We start from the raw sequence: 21,336 nt of genomic DNA, 5'->3' as shown, positions 1-21,336 counted from the left end.
GTGATCAACTTTCCCTGGATCTTGCTAAGTTCCTATATGTTTCCGACCTTGACAGGAAGAAATTTAACACTGCTTGTATTTGAAAGAAAGTTGCCCTTAGTTAAGTATTGCCTATATCAGATAATTTTATTACTACTTTGATGGTTGTACATAGTTATTATATTGTTATGTGATATTTTAGCTTGGTGTTGTGTTGTTGTTGTATTGTTATTGATGTGTTGTGTTGTTGTTGTTGATTGGCCTAGAGCCGTATTAAACTGACTGACTGACTGACAGAGGAAATGGCGGCTTTGGAAGGTGGAATCTATGCAGGGTTGCCAAGTCTAACTCAGAAAATACTGGGGACTTCGGGGGTGGGGCCGGGAGGCTTTGGGGTGGAGCCAGGAGACTTTCCCATTCCCTAAAATAAATACATAAAAATACAGCAATGCAGTTCCCCTGAATAGTCTTCATTTCGTCATCCCCCAGCAGCTGGCTGCACTTCCACTTCCCCCTCTCTCACACACACTCAAACCGCAGCCAAAACAAACACAATTTGGAAGCACACACTTTGTGGTCTCACTGGGGCCATTTTACTCACCATGGGAGTTGTTGGCTGCCTATACTTAACCCAGTCCGTCAGACTAATACAGGGAAACCAGAGGTTACTATTTTAGTGTGCAAACAGCTTCTTAAGGGACTGTAAAACAAATGGAGGTTCTGGGCTTCTTCCCTTCCCTTTCAACAGGGACGTCGTTTTGCAGGCTAACCCTGACCCCATTCTGTCTGGCTCGAAGACATACCACACTTTTCTAGAAGCAAGCTGTTCCCAGCGCCTTCTTAAGCCTTCAGAGGTTTGAAGGTACATGGAGGCTGTTGGGGCGGAGCTTCCCCGTGCTGGCAGCTGACTGGGGGCAGGAAAGAGCCTGCCAAACTGGGGGATCCCCCCTGGGGCCTGGGGATTGGCAGAACTAAACCTATGACAATATAACCCATCATGGTCCCTCCTTGCCCCAAACCTATCCTCCCCACTATTCACTGCCAAATGTCCAGGGCCATCCAAGACCATCTCACCCATACCTGAAGCCAGGTGTCACTGAAGAACAGCTGCTCAGCCACTGGAGGGGGGGGAAAGAGACACTGGGCCACCCACCACTCCTGGAGCCCCTTTGGGCACCTACTAAATAGCCTGCCTTCAATCCTGGATGTTCAGAGGAATGGGCAGAGGGCAGAGGAATGGTGTTTAGAAGGACCGGGTAGAGAGAATTCCCTTGCCAGGGCCAGCAGCTGTACAGACCCTTCTCCATGGGGTTCCTTGTCCCTCCCCTGCCCCCAGCAAAGGAGTCCCTTGACCTGGCACTCTCCCTCCAGGTTGGTCTGAGGGTGTTCTTCCATGAGCTTCTCTGAGGGGGTCGGTGTCCTGCATGATGAGTGACAGAGGGTGCTGCTTCTGCAGCCAGGGAGGAATGTGTGGGTCGGTGGCATGGGAGGGGGCAGAATACTCTGGAGGTCATTCCACATACGTGGCAGTGGCAGTGCCGGCAGTGGAGGTGGGGAGGAAGTATCAGTATCAAATAATGCCACTCTCTTTCCCTTTTAAGGCAGACCTGCTGGATTATTTTAAAAGGAGAGGGGGGGAGGTACATGCAGGGACTGCCAAGAGAATCCACAAGATCTCCACACCCACTCACAGAGCCTGGGAGCAGGTAATTCTGGAAGTGCTTTGCACTTTGGGTCTCCCCTCCCTTAAGCCTCCTAGCACTAGCGGGGCTGGGGAAGCAAGACGGCTGCTTGAGGGGGGCATGGAATACTCCGAAGTGTATTTTAAGATGTGTGTGTTAATCTGCACTCTTGATCATCCCTGTGGGTAAAGATAGCAGCCAGTGGAGCATGCACAGATGCACAACTTTTGCTGAGCAAGACAGCTTTTTGAGGCCCTATGAACAACACACCACAAAGCATGATAACACAAAATGCATGACAAGGGCAGATATAATCAGATGTTCCGTGCCCGTTATCATTTCTCGAGCCTTCAGTTTCCTCATGATTTTGCAGTTTTTCTGTCATTGGGGCCTGCCCTGCCCTCAGCACTGTGCCCAGCCTTTCTCACAAACACCCGTCCCTGCTTGTGCCTGGCAGGGCCCAAAGAGGCTCCAGGGTCAGTGAGTGGCCCAGTGACTCTCTGCCTGCCTCTCCAGCTGAGTGGCTGAGCACCCATGGTGGGCAGAATTGTGCCAGTTGAGGCCTTGGTGGGCATCACCCTCTGCTTCATGGACACCCGGCTGGGTGAAATGGGCTTGTCCTGAGGAGGGGAGGGACCTCAGGAAAGTATAATACCACAGAGTCCACCTTCCAAAGCAGCCCTTTTCTCCACGGGAATGTATGGACTGAAGATCACTTGTAATTCTAGAAGCTCTTCAGGCTTCAGATGAAGGTGGGCAAGCGTAGTTCAGTGGGACTTGTGAGAGGCCTCCATCCCTGGGAGATGTGGAAGTCTTCTGCCACTACATTTGCCTCCAAGCCAGGATGCCTGTCTTTGGGCTGGACTTGAGCTGTGCGGCTTGTTTGGTGTAGTGGTTAAGTGTGCGGACGGAGAGCCAGTTTGGTGTAGTGGTTAAGTGTGCGGACTCTTATCTGGGAGAACCGGGTTTGATTCCCCACTCCTCCACTTGCACCTGCTAGCATGGCCTTGGGTGAGCCATAGCTCTGGCAGAGGTTGCCCTTGAAAGGGCAGCTGCTGTGAGAGCCCTCTCCAGCCCCACCCACCTCATAGGGTGTCTGTTGTGGGGGAGGAAGGGAAAGGAGATTGTGAGCTGCTCTGAGACTCTTAGGAGTGGAGGGCGGGATATAAATCCAATATCATCTTCTTCTTCTTCTTGTCAGTCTCACTTGGAATAGCCCTGAGGCTCCTCCGCCCGGCTGAGGCTCCTCCTTCTCCTCCTGGTCCCCTGGGGAAGGAAGGAAAGAGCGAGAGTTTCCTTTGCCCAGTGTAGTATAAAAATTACACCAAATATAACAAATTTGACAATTATAATATTCCCAGTTGAAATAAACACTAGCTAAATAACTAAAAAAGAAATTATGACAAAACTACTACATTTACTACAGAGTCCTGCTGTATCAGACCAGTGGTCCCTCTAGTCCAGCATCCTGTCTCACACAATGGCCAGCCAATTCCTCTGGAGGGCCAGCAACAGGGCAGAGAGGCTGAGGCCTTCATAAGAACACAAGAAGAGCCCTGCTGGATCAGACCAGTGGTCCATCTAGTCCAGCATCCTGCCTCACGCAGTGTCCTCAACCACCTCCTCTGGAGAACCAACAACAGGGCATGCAGGCCCAGGCCTTCATAAGAACACAAGAAGAGCCCTGCTGGATCAGACCAGTGGTCCATCTAGTCCAGCATCCTGCCTCACACAGTGGCCAACCAGTTCCTCCGGAGGGCCAGCAACAGGGCAGAGAGGCTGAGGCCTTCATAAGAACACAAGAAGAGCCCTGCTGGATCAGACCAGTGGTCCATCTAGTACAGCATCCTGCCTCACACAGTGGCCAACCAGTTCCTCTGGAGGGCCAGCATGGAGGCCAAGGCCTTCCCCTGATGTTGCCTCCTGACTCTGGGACACAGAGGCTAAGCGCCTCTCAATGCGGTGGTTCCCCTCCATCACCATGGCTAGTAGCCATTGATAAGACATATTCTCCATGAATCTATCCAAACCCCCTTTTAAAATGTTTGTTCCTGTGGCCATCACTATATTCTCTGGTAGTGGATTCCACATTTTAATCACAATGTATTGAAAGTGGTATTGCCTTCTGTCCATCCTGAACCTACTGCCCATCAGCTTCACTGGACGCCCTGGAATTCTAGTATTGTGGGAGAGAGAGAAAAAGTTCTCGTCAGCTGTCTCCACCACATTAATATTTTTAATAAACCTCTATCACGTCTCCCCTTAATTTTCTCTTTTCTATACAGGAGCGTTACAATATAGGTGGTTTTATTCTCATACAACTCTGGGTTCCCGCACTAGCAGGTTACTGGGCCATTCAGACTGGCTGGGGCCCTATGATTGGTGCAGGCAGCGGGCATTTAGATCCTGCTGCCCATTGTTCCTAGTTCCCCAAGCTCCGTTCTTCCGGCTCCAGTGAGCTAAATAGGAATACCCAGATCTTTGACATAAGTTGTCAATGTTTTAATTATTTTAACTGTTTAAATGTTTAAACCCTATTTATGTGAGATTTTATGCTGTAAGCCGCCCTGAGCCACTTGCTGGGAAGGGCGGGATATAAATTATAAAATAAAAAATAAAAATAAAAAAGTCCACATAACACTAATCATCCCTAACACTAAGTTTGCCTTTTTCCACCGCTGCAGCACAGGGGGTGGTTGACACCTTCATTGACCCCAAGATCATCTTCAATTCTCAGCAAATTCTGCCCCAATACTTGAGGTTGGGATTGTCTGTCTCATTGTGCATCGCCCTTAACACAGACCAGCACTGAACTAGGTTTGCCACATTGTCGCCCAGTTTGCGGAGGTCCTTTTGGGTGATCCAGGCTCGGGTGGGATTCTCTTCAGACTCCGATTTTACGCTCTTGAGCCTCTGTATTAATTTGTGTTGGGATCCCCGGTGCACAGGGGAGGGCCGAGGGCAGGAACTTGTCTTGGGGTGGACAAATCCTGCGCAATCCTCTCTGCTCCACCTTGCGAAATTCATCAAAGTGGGTGGGTGCGTGGGATGAGATCCAGTTTCCAGACATGGTTTTGGTGGGCAATGTTCCCCTCTGAGCTGCAGAGTCTTGTGAGCAAAAATCCGACTTTGTGAGCTCCTGGCATGAAAGTGGGGAGCTCCTGCAGAAATCAGTGCGCTCTGGGGTCCTCCTTCCTGAGCTAAGGCAAAAATGTGTGAGCCGGGGGCTAAAAATCTGTGAGCGAGCTCACGCCAACTCAGCTTAGAGGGAACCCTGGTGGTGGGTGATTGGATGCCCGCCTTGCATGGGTGCGGGAATTCAGGCGGATCTACGGACAATTAACCCCGGGGAGAAGGGGGGCTCCAGGAGGCTGAGCGCTGCTCGGCCTTCAGCTCTAGCTGCCGCCTGCCTCAGCCCGCCCTGCGTCCGGGAGAGAGCTGCGCGGGAGGGCGCAGAGGGGCGGCCACGTAAAACTTCGCCCCGCCCCTGCACAGGAGTCCGGAGGGAGGGCCGCGGCATGGGCGCCTTTTCCGAGGGAGCGCAGCGCAGCAGCCCCACAGACGGGCTCTCCCTGCCTTCTGCTTGCGAGAGCTCTTCGCCCGCCCCGTCCATGGCCGCGCCGCTGCTGCTCCTCGGGGCCCTGCTGGGGACCCTACTGAGGCTGCCCTCCTCCACCTCCATTGCCAGGCCGGTGGCCGCCAACGCCAGCGCCGCCTCGACGGTGGAGGTGACTTTGGGGGTGCTGCTGCCGGAGCGCAGCCTGCGCTACCCCTGGGCCTGGCCGCGCGTCCAACCCGCCCTGAGCCTGGCCCTGGAGGCGCTGGAGCCCCAGCTGCGCCACCCCCGCCTCGCCCTCCGCACCGCCTTCGCCTCCACCGAGAACGTGTACGGCACCTGCAACGGCGAAGAGGCCCTCTCCCAGGCCAGGGCTCTGAAGGCCTCCCACGACCCCGCCGTGCTGCTGGGCCTGGGCTGCGGCGGCTCCGTCGTGGCGCCCTTGGCGCAGCACTGGGTTCTGCCGCTCCTTCGAGCGGGGGTCCACGAACGGAAGAAAGATAGCAGCAGCCGCACGACGACCGTGTTCGCCGGCCCAGGGGGGCCCGCCCTCCGCGCCTTCGTGGCCCAGCTGCACCGGCACTTCGGCTGGACCTCGGGCACCGCCCTCCTGCTCTTCACTCTCGAGGTCGAGTACTGGATCTACTGTTCCCCCCTGCTGGGCGCTGAAGGCAGCGCCCCCAACTTTACCGCCTCCCACGTTCACGACCCTGAGAAGTCAGACGAGACTCTCCGGCTCATCCAGGCCAACGGGCCAGGTGAGTGACTCCGGCCAGACGGGAGCCTGTGGTTATTGGGCTCAACGGCAACCGTCCAGCACTCCTGTCTGAAGCCGGCAACACCCCCCCCCCCCAAAAAAAAATTGTGGTTTAAAGTGCTGCTCATTCTGGACTTGCTTTCTGGAGGCTTCCCAGGGTGACTGTCTCATTTTTCTTCTTGCCTCAAGCAGCTTCTTGGCTTCCTTCGGTTTCTCTTGCTCCCCTTGGTGACTCACTGGTGCCTTTTCTTAAAAATGTCAAGGTAGTCCCCTGTGCAAGCACCAGTTGTTTCCGACTCTGGGGTGAGGCTTTCACAAGGTTTTCAGGGCAGACCTTTTATGGGGTGGTTTGCCCTTGCCTTCCCCAGTCCTGTATGCTTCCCCCACCCCCAGCAAGCTGGGGACTCCTTTGACCGACCTCGGAAGGATGGAAGGCTGAGTCAACCTCCAGCCGGCTACCTAAAAACCCAGCTTCCGCCGGGGTTCGAACTCAGGTCGTGAGCAGAGCTTAGGACTGCAGTACTGCGGCATTAACACTCCCAGACTGCATTTTAAAATTGAAGGGCAGGATTTAAAAATGGGTTGGAATGCATATATGCGGTATTAAACTCAGGAAAGCAAAGGTCCCCTGTGCAAGCACCAGTTGTTTCCAACTCTGGGGTGACGTTGCTTTCAAGTTTTCACAGCAGACTTTTTACAGGGTGGTTTGCTGTTGCCTTCCCCAATCAGCTACATTTCCCACCCCCCCTAGCAAGCTGGGTTCTCATCTTACCAACCTCGGAAGGATGGAAGTCTGAGTCAACCTCAAGCTGGCTACCTGAAAAGCCAGCTTCCACCAGGGATCGAACTCAGGTCGTGAGCAGAGCTTAGGACTGCAGTACTGCAGCTTTAACACTCCCAGAGTGCACTTTAAAATGGATGGGCACAATTTAAAAATGGGTTGGCATGCATATATGTGGTATAACACTCAGGAAAGGAAAGGTCCCCTATGCAAGCAGCAGTCATTTCCAACTCTGGGGTGACGTTGCTTTCACAAGGTTTTCACGACAGACTTTTTACAGGGTGGTTTGCCGTTGCCTTCCCCAGTCAGCCACACTCCCCCCTCCCCCAGCAACTTGGGTACTCATTTTACCGACCTCAGAAGGATGGAAGGCTGAGTCAACCTCGAGCCGGCTACCTGAAAACCCAGCTTCCGCAGGGGATTGAACTCAGGTCGTGAGCAGAGCTTAGGACTGCAGTACTGCAGCTTTAACACTCCCAGACTGCATTTTAAAATTGAAGGGCAGGATTTAAAAATGGGTTGGAATCCATATATGTGGTATAACAGGAAAGCAAAGGTCCCCTGTGCAAGCATCAGTTGTTTCCAACTCTGGGGTGACGTTGCTTTCACAAGGTTTTTACGGCAGACTTTTTACGGGGTGGTTTGCCGTTGCCTTCCCCAGTCAGCTACACTTCCCCCCCCAGCAAGCTGGGTACTCATTTTACCCACCTTGGAAGGATGGAAGGCTGAGTCATCCTCAAGCCAGCTACCTGAACCAGCTTCTGCTGGGATCGAAGTCAGGTCATGAGCAGAGGGCTCCGACTGCAGCTTTACCACTCTGTGCCATGGGGCTCTTTGCCTTTTCTTACTCGCAAATAAATATGGGGAAACATTAACAAAAACAAAACCAGTTGCAGTGCCTTCGAGGAACAATTCTAGTCGCTCTCCCTTTTAGGGGACAAAGGACTGCCTTTACCTTTACTCAGGGCTTCTTCTTTTTTTTTAGCAGGAATGCACAAGAACGCAGTTCTGGCTGGCCCGGTGCCAGAGGGCTTAGCTTAATATGTAAATAAGCTCCTGCTGGGCTTTTTCTACAAAAAAACCCCTGTGTGGAATAATGCCGATGTCAGAGGGTGTGACCTAATATGCAAATGAGTTTCTCCTGGACTTCTTCTACAACAAAAGCCCTGCCTTTACTGATTTTGTTTACTTCGTTTCTACCGCCTCTTTGTCCCCAGTGAGGACCCAAAGCGTCTGACCTGTTTCTTCTGTCACCCATTTTATGCCTCACGACAACCCTGTGAGGTAGGTTAGGCTAAGAGTGTGGGACTGGCCCAAGGTCTTTCAGCAAACGTGTGTGGCACGTTGTGGGTTTGAGCCTTGGATTCCCAGATCCTAGTTTGATACTCTGACTAGTGCACCACACGAAGTAATGGTAAATTGTGGGATGTTGTAGCCAGGTGAGTTAATCAGAAGCCTCTTTCAAGGATTGGACAGGATAAAAATTAAAGGGACAGTGGCAAGAAGAAGGAGAAGTTTTGCTGAGTGGATCTTACTTCTGAGCAATTATGTTGTGGGTATGGGTGTGATCAATACGTTTGGTACATAACCTTACTTTTTTTGGGGGGGGGGGTAGTAAAAAAAAAGTAAGGATCTGTGACTCAGATCCATGCTCAAGGGCCCATCCGTTACATAGTTCAAATGCAAAAGCGCCAAAATCTACCAATCACTGTTCCCTCCACACACACCCCATGTGTCATCCCCACTCCCCACCCCACCCCTGGTTTTTCTGAAGTGAACTTTGACCATCTCTGTGAACTACCGTATTTTTCGCTCCATAAGATGCACCTAGTTTTTAGAGGTGTTTGTGTGAATGTAGAGGCATTTGTGTGAATTTTTTTGCAGTATTCGCTCCTTAAGACGCACTCACTTTCCCCCCCCACTTTTGGGAGGGAGGAAAGTGAGTCTTATGGAGCAAAAAATACAGTAGATAACACGACCTGGGGAGGCTTCTAGTGTCTAGCTTCAGGGTGGAAAGGTACATGATATGTCACATACACACTAATGCAATGTGTGAGGACAAGGAGATAGCAACAAAGCAGGACCGTTAGAGGTTACTACAGGTTATTTGCTTGTGTTTGACACACGCTCCTCTGATCACTCTGGTTTCTCCTTAGTGGTCTACATCTGTGCGTCCCAGAGATGTCACGGGAGATCATACACCTGGCGCAAGCTCAGAACATGACCAGTGGTGACTACGTCTTCATATGCGTGGATGTTTTGGGGGAAAGCCTGAGAGCTGAGGGGTATCGGAAGACCAAGAAGCCCTGGCAGAGCAAGGAGAGCCAAGGTGCTGGAGGCCTCCGAGAGGCCTTCCAGGTAAGTCCAGGACTCTGCTGCAGGGAGGGAGGGGAGGAAAACTAGGAAGCTGAGGGTAGGTGCTGGAATCACCCCAAAGGAGATTGCCTTCCATGGGTGTACTGCAGTGCAAGCTTAAGGGTGTGGTGGGATTGGTTGAGGGCCACACTTTAAAGTGTTGAGCCATGAGCTTCAGGAGATTTGAAGCAAAAAAAAGAGTCCTGCAGTGATTCTGAGCAGGTGCTGAGATCTTTCCTCTTATGAGTGCATCCCCCTCAGCCAGACTCTTTGCCTCGACATGCAAGGAACGGAAGTTTGGTTCTGGACTCCTCCAGGCTGAGCCACAGAGAAGAAGGGTGATCTGCAGGTGGGGCTCTTGGTGCGTCTGCCTTGGCTGGCCACTTAGAAGGGGTGTTGGGAAAGGCCTCATTTAGCAGGGAAAGAAATGGTTTGTTTTTGGCCTTCTGTGCAGTCCCACATTTGGGATGGCACAGTGGCAGGTCCAGATGTGTGACTGCACGGAGGGCAACTCAACAAACAACAGTTACACGTAACTGCAACACCGTTTTTTACCTAGATGGTCCAGTGGAGCCATTGACCTCTTCAGTTAGAATCCCATGGCCCAAAGGGAGGTGAGAGGGGGACAGAGAAGGCTGGCCCTCCAAGATGGGAGAATCTTTTCCATCTCTCATGAGACCAGCCCTGGCAGAACTCTGGCCTGGCTGACATGCAGGTGGTTCTTCCAGTGTGCCCAGACCTGACCTGGAGATCCTGAAGGAGTCCCAGCCAGCTGCAGCTCCCTTGACCTTTTTCTCCAATTGCAGACGGTGCTGGTGATCGCTTCCCATGAGCCCCAAACCCCCGAATACCGGCATTTCCAAAGCCAGCTGATCCTGCGTGCCCAGAGAGACTTTGGTGTTGCAGTGAATGACTCACTGGTAAATCCACGCACATAACCTTCTTCTATGTTTTGTTATTATGGGGTGCAGTGCAGTGCCCTTTGTGAAATGAGAGAGATCAGCCAGCATTTTGGAGCCAAAATCACTTTCACCTTGGCCTTGGGAATCTCCTAGCCTGGCCAAGAAATGACCCAGGAGATTCCCCAGGTTTGGGGTTTAAGAACATAAGAGAAGCCATGCTGGATCAGGCCAATGGCCCATCCCATCCAACACTCTGTGTCAAATGGTTGGCCAAAAAGCAAACAGCACCCCCCAGGTGCTATCAGGAAGCCAAGTTGTGGGGCCAGCTGTGGTTTTGTTTTGCAGGTGGGTCAATAGGGTGGATTTAGAATTACAGAATCATAGAGTTGGACAGGGCTTTTTTTTCTAGCAGGAACTTCTTTGCATATTAGGCCACGCCCCCCTGATGTAGCCAATCCTCCTGGAGCTTACAGCAGGCCCTGTACTAAGAGCCCTCTAAGGTCTTGGAGGATTGGCTACATCATGGATGTGTGGCTTAATATGCAAAAGAGTTCCTGCTACAAAAAAACCCCCTGGAATTGGAGGGTACCTCCAGGATCATCTAGTCCAACCCCCTGAACAATGCAGAAAGTTCACAAGAACCTCTCCCTGCCCTCCTTCTCATGATCTCTGCTAATTGCCAGAATCAGCATTACTGTCAGATATCCATCTAGCCTCTGATTAAAAACCTCCAAAGAAGGAGAGCCCCCCCCCCCCCCAAGAAAGCCTGTTCCACTGAGGAACTGCTCCAACTGTCAGGAAATTCTTAGTAATGTTTACCTGACAACTCTTTTAATTTACTTTCAACCCGTTGGTTCTGGTCCAATCTCCTGGGGCAGCAGAAAACAATTCTGCACCATCCGCTATAGGACAGCCCTTCAAGTACTTGAAGATGGTGATCATATCACCTCTAAGTCGTCTCCTCTCCAGCTCCCAGCTCCCTCAACCTTTCCTCATAGGACTTGGTCTCCAGACCCCTCACCATCTTCATCGCCCTCCTCTGGACATGTTCTAGGTTGTCTATACTCTTCTTAAATTGTAGTGCCCAAAATAGAACACAGTACTGTAGGTGAGGTCTACCCAGAGCAGATCCAGGTCAAAATTAGCCCTTGATCACACTGCGAGTTTCCACTGGCTGCCTTGGTAGTTCTCTATTCTGGGCAACCATTGTTGCTTCTTCCTAGCTAGCTTTCTCAGTTACTATCCTAAATGCACTTTCAGTCACCTGTGCTGTGTTTCAGCCTTGTGCCTGATCACTGCCTCTCCCACCCACCCCCAGTTTTCTCACGTTTGCTTGCCACATGAAGCATTCACTGCCCCCGTGTTCTACCTTCCTTGTGAGCTTCAAGGCTTGCCTCTTGTCACCCGGATCCAGACTGGTCTTCCCTCCTTCATTTGTCACCCAATTGGATGTTGTGGTTCAGAAGTCTCCTCCATGCCATAGTTGAAGGAGGGTGAATCCCAGGCCTTGTATCTGTGGTGGGCTGCCAGATCTAAGCTTGCCTGAGGCATGGTGGTCACCAGACCTCCACAGATCAAGAGACGCCCCTTTATTCCAAGCAGGGGTCGTTTTGTAGAAAAAAAGGTGGTGGAGCTCATCCAGGGATTGTTATACAGCTGCACCTACTATCCAATGGACAAGGTGGGTTGAATTGTCAGAAAGGTTCAGGATCTGTGCTCTTGTGAGCTCCCGCTGAATCCTAGGCTTGATTCCAAGCATCAGACCCCTGCCCCAACCAAAGAGAAGCTGCTGGTCTGAAGCCATTCAGGGGCCCACTGCCCCCAGACATTTGAGCTACACCATCATGGGCCCCCGTGTGACACTTCTCGTGGCTCCACTAGCGGAGCTGAGTCTAGATATCCCCCTGTGATGACCTTCAAGGCAGCAGAAACAGGATAGTTCCATGATGTTCCTCTCACTCTCTGTCCCACTGCGGCAGGGGACGCTGGTGGCCGGCTGTTTCCACGATGTGCTGCTGCTGTATCTCAGGGCCCTGATTGAAACCCTGCAGGAAGGTGGATCCAAGCAAGATACCAGTCGCATCCTGCAAAAGATGAAAGGCCAGAAATTCCAAGGTATTGGATGCTTGGCAGAGGGGGAAAAGTGGTGAGGGGATGAAGAACAGTGAGGTAGCAGAGAAATTGGGAGTTGGGGGAAGGCAACAAGTCTGGGCTGAGACAGATCAGGCCAGGAGGAAGCAGGCGAGAGTGGGAAAGGCGGGGGAGGAGGCTGGCTTTAGAGAGGAGCCGCCCAAGAGTTAAACTCAGCCATGGTTCATGAGTGACAACTGATGCTGAGGGCCACACAGAAAGGATGTGCATCTCCCTCTCTGCCCCCACCCATCCAGGTGTCACTGGGACGGTGAGCATCAACCATGACAATGACCGAGAGATGGATTTCGACCTGTGGGCCATGAGGGATGTGGAGAGTGGAGAATTCCAGGTGTGTGTATGGGGGGGGGAGGGTCCCAAGCAGCCCCACTGGGTCACTGAACAGGTTTGCATGCACTGAATAGGCACCAAAGAGCCCTGAGTGGGAATGGGGTTCCTGAGGGGGTGCTGGTGGGTGAAACGTCAGGCCTTTCCATGTGGGTAGGATTCTGGTCAGTTGCAACAGACTCGGAGGAAGGTGCTTGAGACACGGTGCTCACCAGTCTCTCACAGATGAAGAGACAGCCCTCAGTTCCCAGCATGAGACCCCTGCCTCAGCCAAGGAGTAGCTGCTGGCCTGGAGCCATTCAGGGGCCCTCTGGGTCTGTGGTCTGAATCCAGCCCCTTCTTCCCACAGGTGGTGGGTCATTACATAGCATCACAGAAGCAGATCAAATGGACAGGACCCATCGACAACCCGCTCTGTGCCTTCAACAAGGATGACCCCTCCTGTGGTAAGAGTGGGGGTTTCCGAGGGGGGGGGAGGGACTTGATCTCACTGGCCTGTCTGCATTGGCTAGTCCTAAGCTCTGTCACCCCCTCTGCTCCCTCCAGTGGTGCCAAGCAGGAAGGCCCTAAATAGGAATGTGCAAAGGTTTGCCATTTTGCCTCACGTTCTGCTCTCTGGTTGGGAGCACAGAGCTGGTTCTTCACCAAGCGGTTTGGTGCTCACGAGCCTCTGACATCTTTTCATTGGGTTATGTTTTTGTATATTCGTACAGTGCAATTGGCATTATTTCGCACCCGCGTGTTCTCACACGTCTGAATGGGAGCTCTGGTTTCCTCCTCTCACGTAGACCCGCCGTCCCTGCTCACTGCATGGCAACCAATCCTAAAAACATACAGAGAGCAGATTGATCAGTCTGACAGTAATGATAAATTGTGTAGTTGTTTTTTTATTTTAAGTCTTCCTTTTGGTGCTCATTTCATTCTTTGTTATCACTGAGGGTTTTCACACCTGCACGTTTTTGCTCAGCCTTATGGGATTTCAGTCCTCCCTCCGTGTCATTGAATCATCTGGGGGAGCCTCAGTTTCACCTCCTGCACAGATGCAAAAGCAGCTGGAAAGGGAGAAGGAAATGAAACCAAAGTACCACAACTTATGCCCTTCTATCCATCCTCACCTATGTGTTGCTTTGGGGTGGTTTCTGAATGAGTGCTTTCCTCCACTTAGCCAGTTTGGCACACATGTCTTCACAGTCACTGGGCAAATCCAGATCAGCAGATGAAGTGTGGATAATTTTCGACGCTTTGAGAGAAGCATTCATTATGCCATCCGCAGTGCACCTGGCTTCCACCCACACTCCATAGCTTGAAATGGTGGTTCCAGTCTGGTGGGTCGGTCACCCCTAAGTGGGGATGTTCTAACACTTGCCTGTTCATCTCATGATCTGCTTGTTGACTGGTGTAGGGAAGTGAATTATTGCCAAGCAGTTCAGCCGTTCCAGAGAATTTCAGGCCTCTGTACCAGGTAAGTTTTTGCATGTCCAAACAGTATAAAGCAGTCAGCAGTCTTTCACACATCCCGGTGGGAGTCCTACATTCCGCTGACATACCTGTTATCTCTGCTTACTACTTAGCAGCCAGTCATAAAAGTAAACATTGAGCAACTTAATCGGTCAAACAATGGTTCTAAGCGTGTACGTTCGTAAATGTCTTGCTGTTTTCATTTCATTCCGCGTTATCATTGAAGTCCTTGGTGCATGTGCTTACGGGAGTTGTCATCCTCCCTCCAAGTCATTTAATTCTCTGGAAGAGCCTCAGTATCACCTTTCTGCAGAGATGTAAAACTGCCTTGAAAGGGAGAAGGAAATGAAACGGAAGCACCACAGCTGGTCTGCAGCTATGAAGCTGTTCAGTCAGTGCTCAAGGCGCATGGCGGCAAAGTGTACATACAGCTCCAAGGTGCAGCCCAGGAGCAATCATGGCTGCTGAACGTGGTTTCTTCATCTGAAGAACATGGTTTCTTCACCTCAGAATCCATGGCATCCCTCACTCATTCTCACTCGTGGGAGATGTTTGACAGTTGGGATGGAATGGAGACGTTTCCAGGGTGGTTGAGGAGGGGGTGATCAGAAAATTAATTTGGGGGTTTTGCAAAGAGTTGATCCTCCCACACACACACATACATACACACAGAAACTTCTCCCAGCACCCCAGAGCAGAGACGAGTCTGGGGCCCAAGATAGAACTGGAGGGCATAGTGCACAGAGCTCAAATTGGCACAGGTTGTGACCTTTTGTGGAGCCAAGTTGTGTGGGCACCTTCATGGGCAAGCCATGCGTACACAGCAGAAATGACCCTACAACCACCATCCCGGATCACCTTGGGGTTAATGTTCCTGCCAGCATCTTCATCCAAGTCTCCTGTCGGGGCCAGCTGTGGGCCTGCCTCAGCACAACTGACGAGCTCCTGCCTGGCTCCAGATGTGAGACATCCCATGCTGGTTCAGCAGGGCCTGCATTGACCAAACCCAGAATGGATGCTGCCCCCCCTGGCAGCTTAGAGGCGAGGAAGGGGTTGATGAAGGAGTGTTAGGAAAACCCCTCCACGCAAGCAGCTACCTTGTAACTGCACATTGGGCGGCTGGGATTAGCAAGGGGGCTGGCTGGGGTCAGTGTGGGCAGGGACTGGATGTCCTCGTAGGGGGCTGGTTGTCCTCATAGGATCCTCCTTCACTTGTGGATTGCTCCTTTTGCACAGGGACTGCTTTGAGAAGCACCTTGTAACTGTGAGGCAATGTCAGGAGGTTTCTCAGCCATTGGGACCAAATGTGCACCCACCCTGGCCAAATCACCTTTGCCCAGCAATGTAAAAGCTGCATTTTCCATGACGCAGAGACAGTGGAGGAGGGACCATGCCCAGGGGGTCTGGCCTCTCCATGCCCTGTCAGGCCTCCTGTGAAGGAAGCTTGCCTCTTCTCCACCTGAGTTGCTTTCCTGTCCTCCAAACCAGATGAGAGACGGGCATGTGGATGAGACAACACGCTGGGAAATCAGGATAAAACTAGGTGTGTGATTAACGCATTATAAAAGGCACAGAGACGTTTAGCTCATCAAGTATTCATCCATCATGCACTCAGTTTTATCATTTTCTTGTTAAGGGCTAATTCAGTACCTCGTTTGTTTGATTCCTCTGAGTAATACCCACGATTCCCTGCACCTCTGATTCAAAAGGACCTCAAAAGGGAGAAGGAAAATGAAACTGAAGCACCACGACCAGTTCTTATTTCTGCAGCACATCCATCAGCTGTGTTTGGGTGTTTTCTGAATGAGTGCTTTTGTCGACTTTGCCGGCTTGATGCATTCGCCTTCAGAGCAGAACGGAGGGCAAATGCAGGCCTGCAACTGAAGCATGGCTGGTTTTCTGTGCTTGGAGAAGGGCATTCTGTGTGCCATCCCCCATGCACCCTTCCACCCACACGCCACAGTTTGAAGTGGCGCTTTCAGCCTACTGGACTGGTCACCCCTAATTAGAGATGCTCAGACATTCACCGGTTCAGCTCACCATCTGCTTTCTTGTTGGAGTGGATTTATTGTTGGGCAGTTCAGCCATTCAGAAGCATCTCAGAACTACTGGCCAGGTAACTTTTAGCATATTCAACCAGCGCAGGGTAATTGATAGGAAGTCTTACTGTTTGGTTGGCCAGTGATTATGAATAAACACTATTTTTTTTAAAAAAAAGGCTTACCTTTTGTGTTCCTTTAAGTGTATGTTATCATATAGACTTTTGTGCATGTATGAGATTGCCTCTCATTATGGGGGTTGTAGAACCATCCGCATATTATTTGTCTGGAGAAGCCTCAGTTTCACCTTCTGGGCAAGGGCAAAAGCAGCTTGGCAGGGAGAGGAAGATGCAGCTGAACCAACCCAGGGAACTGCATGGCTGCAAAGCTGTTCAGCACCTACTCAGGATGGACAGCGCAGAGGCGGACGTATCCGGGGGAGGCTTGGCTCAGGAGTGATCGGCAGCTGCAAAACATGGTATCTTCTGCTTAATCTCTCCATCCCTAACCATGTGGGAGGGCAGGGAGACTTCCCCCTGAGAGCATCCTGGGAACCAACTCCCAAAATGGTACAGATCAGTGGGTTTGGTGAGCCATGTTGGACTTGGATTAGAGCTAGGTGGGTCACTCTGACATCTCCTGGATTCATTGTGACTCTGGTAAGTATCTGAATGAAGACGTTTCCTGTCCCAGAAGGCCCTCTCCAGAGGAAATGTCTCTGTCACATTCTACGGACCCACAGCTGAAATCTGGGTTGCAGTGGAGAAGTCCCCTATCGCGTGGAAATCGGAACTCTAATCCATCCCACATACAATTTCTCTCTTGCATCCCATGGGCTGTCTCAAGTGGTGGAAAGCAAGCCCCTTGGATAGAGTGGAGACGTTTCTATGGTATGGTTGGTGAAGGTCAGTAGTCAATGTTTAGTCGTTATCCCCCTGCTTTTTCCTCTGGCGTTCAGAGCACTGGGCATAGTGCCCAAAATGGCCCTGAAACAAAGTCCAGACATTCCAATGCTGACCTTGAGAATCTGATTTCAGTATTGGGGCTCAACCCTGGAAAAGTTGTAATTTGTGGTGGGGAGATTGTGTTTATGTCAGCAGGGAGGAGGGACAGCCCACCCCATGCTTCTCAGGCTGGAGGGACGAGGTTTCCCAGGACCCCTGGCATCTGCATCATGACTGAATCCTGCCTACATCACAGCTTACAGGTAAGGAAGGAGATGGCAGTAAGAACCTGGCACACTCACACCAGCAGCCATTGTGTGACTGTAGCCTACTAGGGTGTGGATTTTGCAAAGGAGAATGGTGGGCCAATGTGGCATGAGCTGCCATCTCAGAGTAGATTCTGAGGGCCCGGATGGTTTCCCAGAATCTTCCTTTGCTTGGGGATGGGTCTGTTTCCATCAGGCACAACACTGCATGGCCATTACACTCTACTCCACCACTTCCCGGGATATCCTGGAGAACAAGAGCGTTGGCTAAGACTGGACATCCTGCTACTCACCCATCACTGCTGACATCGTCGAGGTGAGAGGTGGCCAGTAGGGCAGGAAGGGTGTTTTCTCAGATCCTGTGTGCTTTGTGAGGTGAAGCAGACTGGTGAGGAGTGGCCCAGTCTGGCACAGAGAGACGCAGGAAGAATGACTCCATGCAGTGATCACCCAGTTGAGAGGTGGAGGAGGGTAAGTCCTTCATGCTTCGCACTCCCTCCAGTCCCCTGAATCAGGACCTCCACTGGAACTTGAAGGAGAGGCCATCCAACTGCATGGTGGACAGGACAATCACTGTTGAAAATCAGGGATTGTGGCCTAGCCAGCTTCTGATAGGGAAGGGAAGGGAAACCAGGATCTTTACACCACTGAGTCTCCGGCCCACAATAGCAACATTCTCTCCATTTATTCATTTTCTCATTGCCTTTCCTGCTTTTCTTCCAGGACAAGGAGTGCCACCATGGCCACCCTGAGCTCCGTTCTTCCAAATTAAGCATTCCCATTTGGTGTCCTGTATGCTGTGGTGCAAAAACAACCCCCCCCCCCAGGAGGATAACCTCCTCACCCTTTTTGTGTGTGTGTATTCCCTGACATGCCCCCCACCAGGACGATGGACAGCAGTTGACCTGCCAGATGAGTGTCTGCCGCCACAGCTGTGCACAGAGGAGGTGTCTACTGTTTTGGGAAACAATCTACAAGAGATAGTGCAGTGTGGCCTTCTACGTTGAGGCCATGATGGACTTCAGCTTCAGAGATGAGAGGGGAGAAGCCCCCTAAATCAAAAGCAGCCCAAGATTGTCTCTGCCTTGTCTTAGCTTCATTTCTGCCAGGCTGAGTCCATTGCTCCCTTTTAGCCTATGCTAGGCACTTCAAGAATATTAGTGATGGAAGATGCCACTGGATATTGTGGGAAGGAATCTCGGGGGGGGGGGGGGGTTGTGTATGGGGTAGAGAAGGAAGAGAAAGAAATACTTTTCTCCCTTTCTCTCAATACAAGAACTTGTGGGCACTCAATGAAATTGCTGAGCAGTTGGGTTAGAATGGATAGAAGGAAGAACTTCTTCACCCAAAGGGTGATTAATACATGGAAATCACTGCCACAGGAGGTGGTGGCAGCTACAAGCATATCCAGCTTCAAGACGAGACTGGATAAACACATGCTCCATCAGTGGCTATTAGCCACAGGATATAGATGGAACTCTTTGTCTGGGGCAGTGATGCTCTGTATTCTTGGTGCTTGGGAGGGGCACAGTGGGAGGGCTTCTAGTGTCCTGGCCCCACTAATGGACCTCCTGATGGTACCTGAGTTTTTTGGCTGCTGTGTGACACAGTGTTGGACTGGATGGGCCATTGGCCTGATCCAACATGGCTTCTCGTGTTTTTATATCTGGAGCAGTGATTCTCTGTATTCTTGGTGCTTGTGGGGGGGCAACAGTGGGAGGGCTTCTAGTGTCCTGACCCCACTGATGAACCTCCTGATGGCATCTGGGGTTTTTTGGCCACTGTGTGACACAGAGTGTTGGACTGGATGGGTCACTAGCTTGATCCAATGTGGCCTCTCTTATGTCTGGGACAGTGATGCTCTGTATTCTTGGGTGCTTGGGGGGCAACAGTGGGAAGATTTCTGGTGTCCTGGGCCCACTGATGGACCTCCTGATGGCACCTGTTGTTGTTTTTTTGCTAACGTGACACAGATGGCCTGATCCAACATGGCTTCTCTTATGTTCCTCTGACCAAGAGGCAACAGAAGAGGAAGGGTGCCTGTTGGGGATACTGTCTCCACAGACCACCACTTCCCCTGTGAAGGGAACTGATCCCTTCTGAGCAATGTCCTCTTTAAACTTCATAGAGCTGTGCGTAAAAATTCAATCTCGTGAATGAAAAAAGCTAGTAGCATTAATGTTGTCATGAGCCCTGACGAAGAGGAGCTGGAAGGGTTAACAGACCTGCAAGAGTTGCCAGCCAGTTCCTCAGCTGAACAAACAGCAGCTGGCCCATCAATCACTCTCCAGGCACCAGTGTCAGCTGTTGAAGATCAATCTCCAAGCTCTCCTCCTCCCATCTCAAGAGTTCGAAGCAGGCTCCGGAAAGAATTTTCAGAGTGGAGACATGAGGCATGCCGAGGCTTCAGATCTCTCAGCCCTGAGTTCTAGCAGAGTCACTGCCACCAAGGAGCAGGCTGATCGAGACTCCCATGTAGCCCCCACCCAGGATCTGGTAACCTTGTTGTAATGCTGTAGACCAAATTGGAGTGGTTCTTCTTAATTTTAATTTGGGCAGGCTTGAGGCCTGCTTGTAAATTTTTAAACGTTTTTATTTTTCTTTGCAAAGCCCTAGAACATAAAGGTCAGGCCTATTAGTGTGGGCCTTGAGTTAGTGCACCTGCGGATTGTTGCCTAGGGAACAAAAGGGAGTCACCTGTTGCTGCCTCCCTTATCTGTGTCTTATTAATGTTATTTTGGGGAATGAGATTTGATTGGGTTATTTGAATTTACCCACGAGGGTTCCCTAAGAATAAAGGATTCCCTTTTTCTACCCTCTTTGCCCTCCTCGGGACAATTTGACTAGACTCTGAGACCCTAGACTCTACGCTGGGCTCTTTGCTTATGGATTTTGGATGGACTTTGTTACTTTGACAACTTTGGAACCACTTTGTGTATCTAGCTAAGTATATTTTGCAACATTATTATTTTGGGTCACAGCTCCTAATGTCAATTTTTATGCTTATTTTCAAATAAACTCTTTTTGTTTTAAAAAGAGCTTTCTTGTTGCTTTGTTTGGGGGGTTGTAACAATGGAATGCCAAAAGCTTACCTAACCGCCTCGAAGTTTGCCTAAACTACCAAATAGAAAAAATATTTTTGTTCTGGGGAACTCCTGGCCACATCTGCTGTGGTTTGGCTTTTCCTGGTCTTAGAGGAAAAAACTCTGAGGTTTGACTGGGGCCTCAGTGTGTGAAAGTATCCAGTCTGGTGGCAGCTCTACCCCAGGATCATGTTTTGGGCCTGGATATTTGTGTTATTCTTTTAGCCACCATCCTAACGGCCCGCCTAATCTCGGTCACAAGGGTCGGACCGTTACACTTGTGGAAGCAACAAGTCTATTCTCTGGCTTGCAGCCACACTCCTTCCTGATTCCCGATCCTGGCCTGCTTGATTTCCTTGGCATCCTGACCTTTTGGCTTTTGGACATTGACTTCTGATTCCGGTTTGTGATTCTGCATTGGTGACTTGGCTCCTGCTTGACTTCCTGGACTTTGACCTTGAACTGGCTTTGGACTCCTGCCTGTCTGCACCCTGAGAATGTGACAAATGTTGACTATATCATTGTTGACTATATAATTTCCATAACTACAAAAAAAGCCCTGTGCAAAACAATGGTTATATGAACATATGAAACTGCCTTATACTGAATCAGACCCTTGGTCCATGAAAGTCAATTTTGTCTACTCAGACTGGCAGCGGCTCTCCAGGGTCTCAAGCTGAGGTTTTTCACGCCTATTTGCCTGAACCCTTTTTAGTTGGTGATGCCAGGGATTGAACCTGGGACCTTCTGCTTACCAAGCAGATGCTCTACCACTGAGCCTCCGTCCTTCCCAATGGTGATGTCAGAAGGTGTGGCCTAATATGCAAATGAGTTCCTGCTGGGCTTTTTTCCTACCAAAAAAGCCCTGTGACTCCATCTATAATGCATCTTGACGACTTTAAGAGATGCATATGACTATATTAATTTTTTTAGCCAGCTATGAGGATAAATACATCATTGGGAGTTTAGGAATTCTGTATGATCTTATGAGATCTGTTGCAACAAGGTATTAAGATATAATCAGTTGGTAGAAATGCAGTGTAACACAATGAAGTA

The 21,336-nt window shown here is 50.8% G+C and overlaps 1 protein-coding gene across 1 annotated transcript; it reads left to right on the top strand.

Moving 5' to 3' along the window:
* Positions 1–4,966: 4,966 nt before the first annotated feature.
* On the top strand, positions 4,967–16,165 carry LOC132590619 (atrial natriuretic peptide receptor 2-like). Its single transcript, XM_060263591.1, has 7 exons — positions 4,967–5,975; positions 8,935–9,113; positions 9,917–10,030; positions 11,992–12,127; positions 12,400–12,494; positions 12,840–12,936; positions 15,622–16,165. Exons 1-7 carry the CDS (start codon positions 4,967–4,969, stop codon positions 15,681–15,683), a joined length of 1,692 nt encoding a protein of 563 aa, XP_060119574.1. The 3' UTR covers positions 15,684–16,165.
* Positions 16,166–21,336: the final 5,171 nt, after the last annotated feature.

The sequence above is a fragment of the Heteronotia binoei genome, unplaced genomic scaffold (assembly GCF_032191835.1).
Source record: "Heteronotia binoei isolate CCM8104 ecotype False Entrance Well unplaced genomic scaffold, APGP_CSIRO_Hbin_v1 ptg000366l, whole genome shotgun sequence".
Taxonomy (NCBI): Eukaryota; Metazoa; Chordata; class Lepidosauria; order Squamata; family Gekkonidae; genus Heteronotia; species Heteronotia binoei.
The sequence above is the reverse complement of the archived record's forward strand: the minus strand, read 5'-3'. Positions and strand labels throughout refer to the sequence as shown.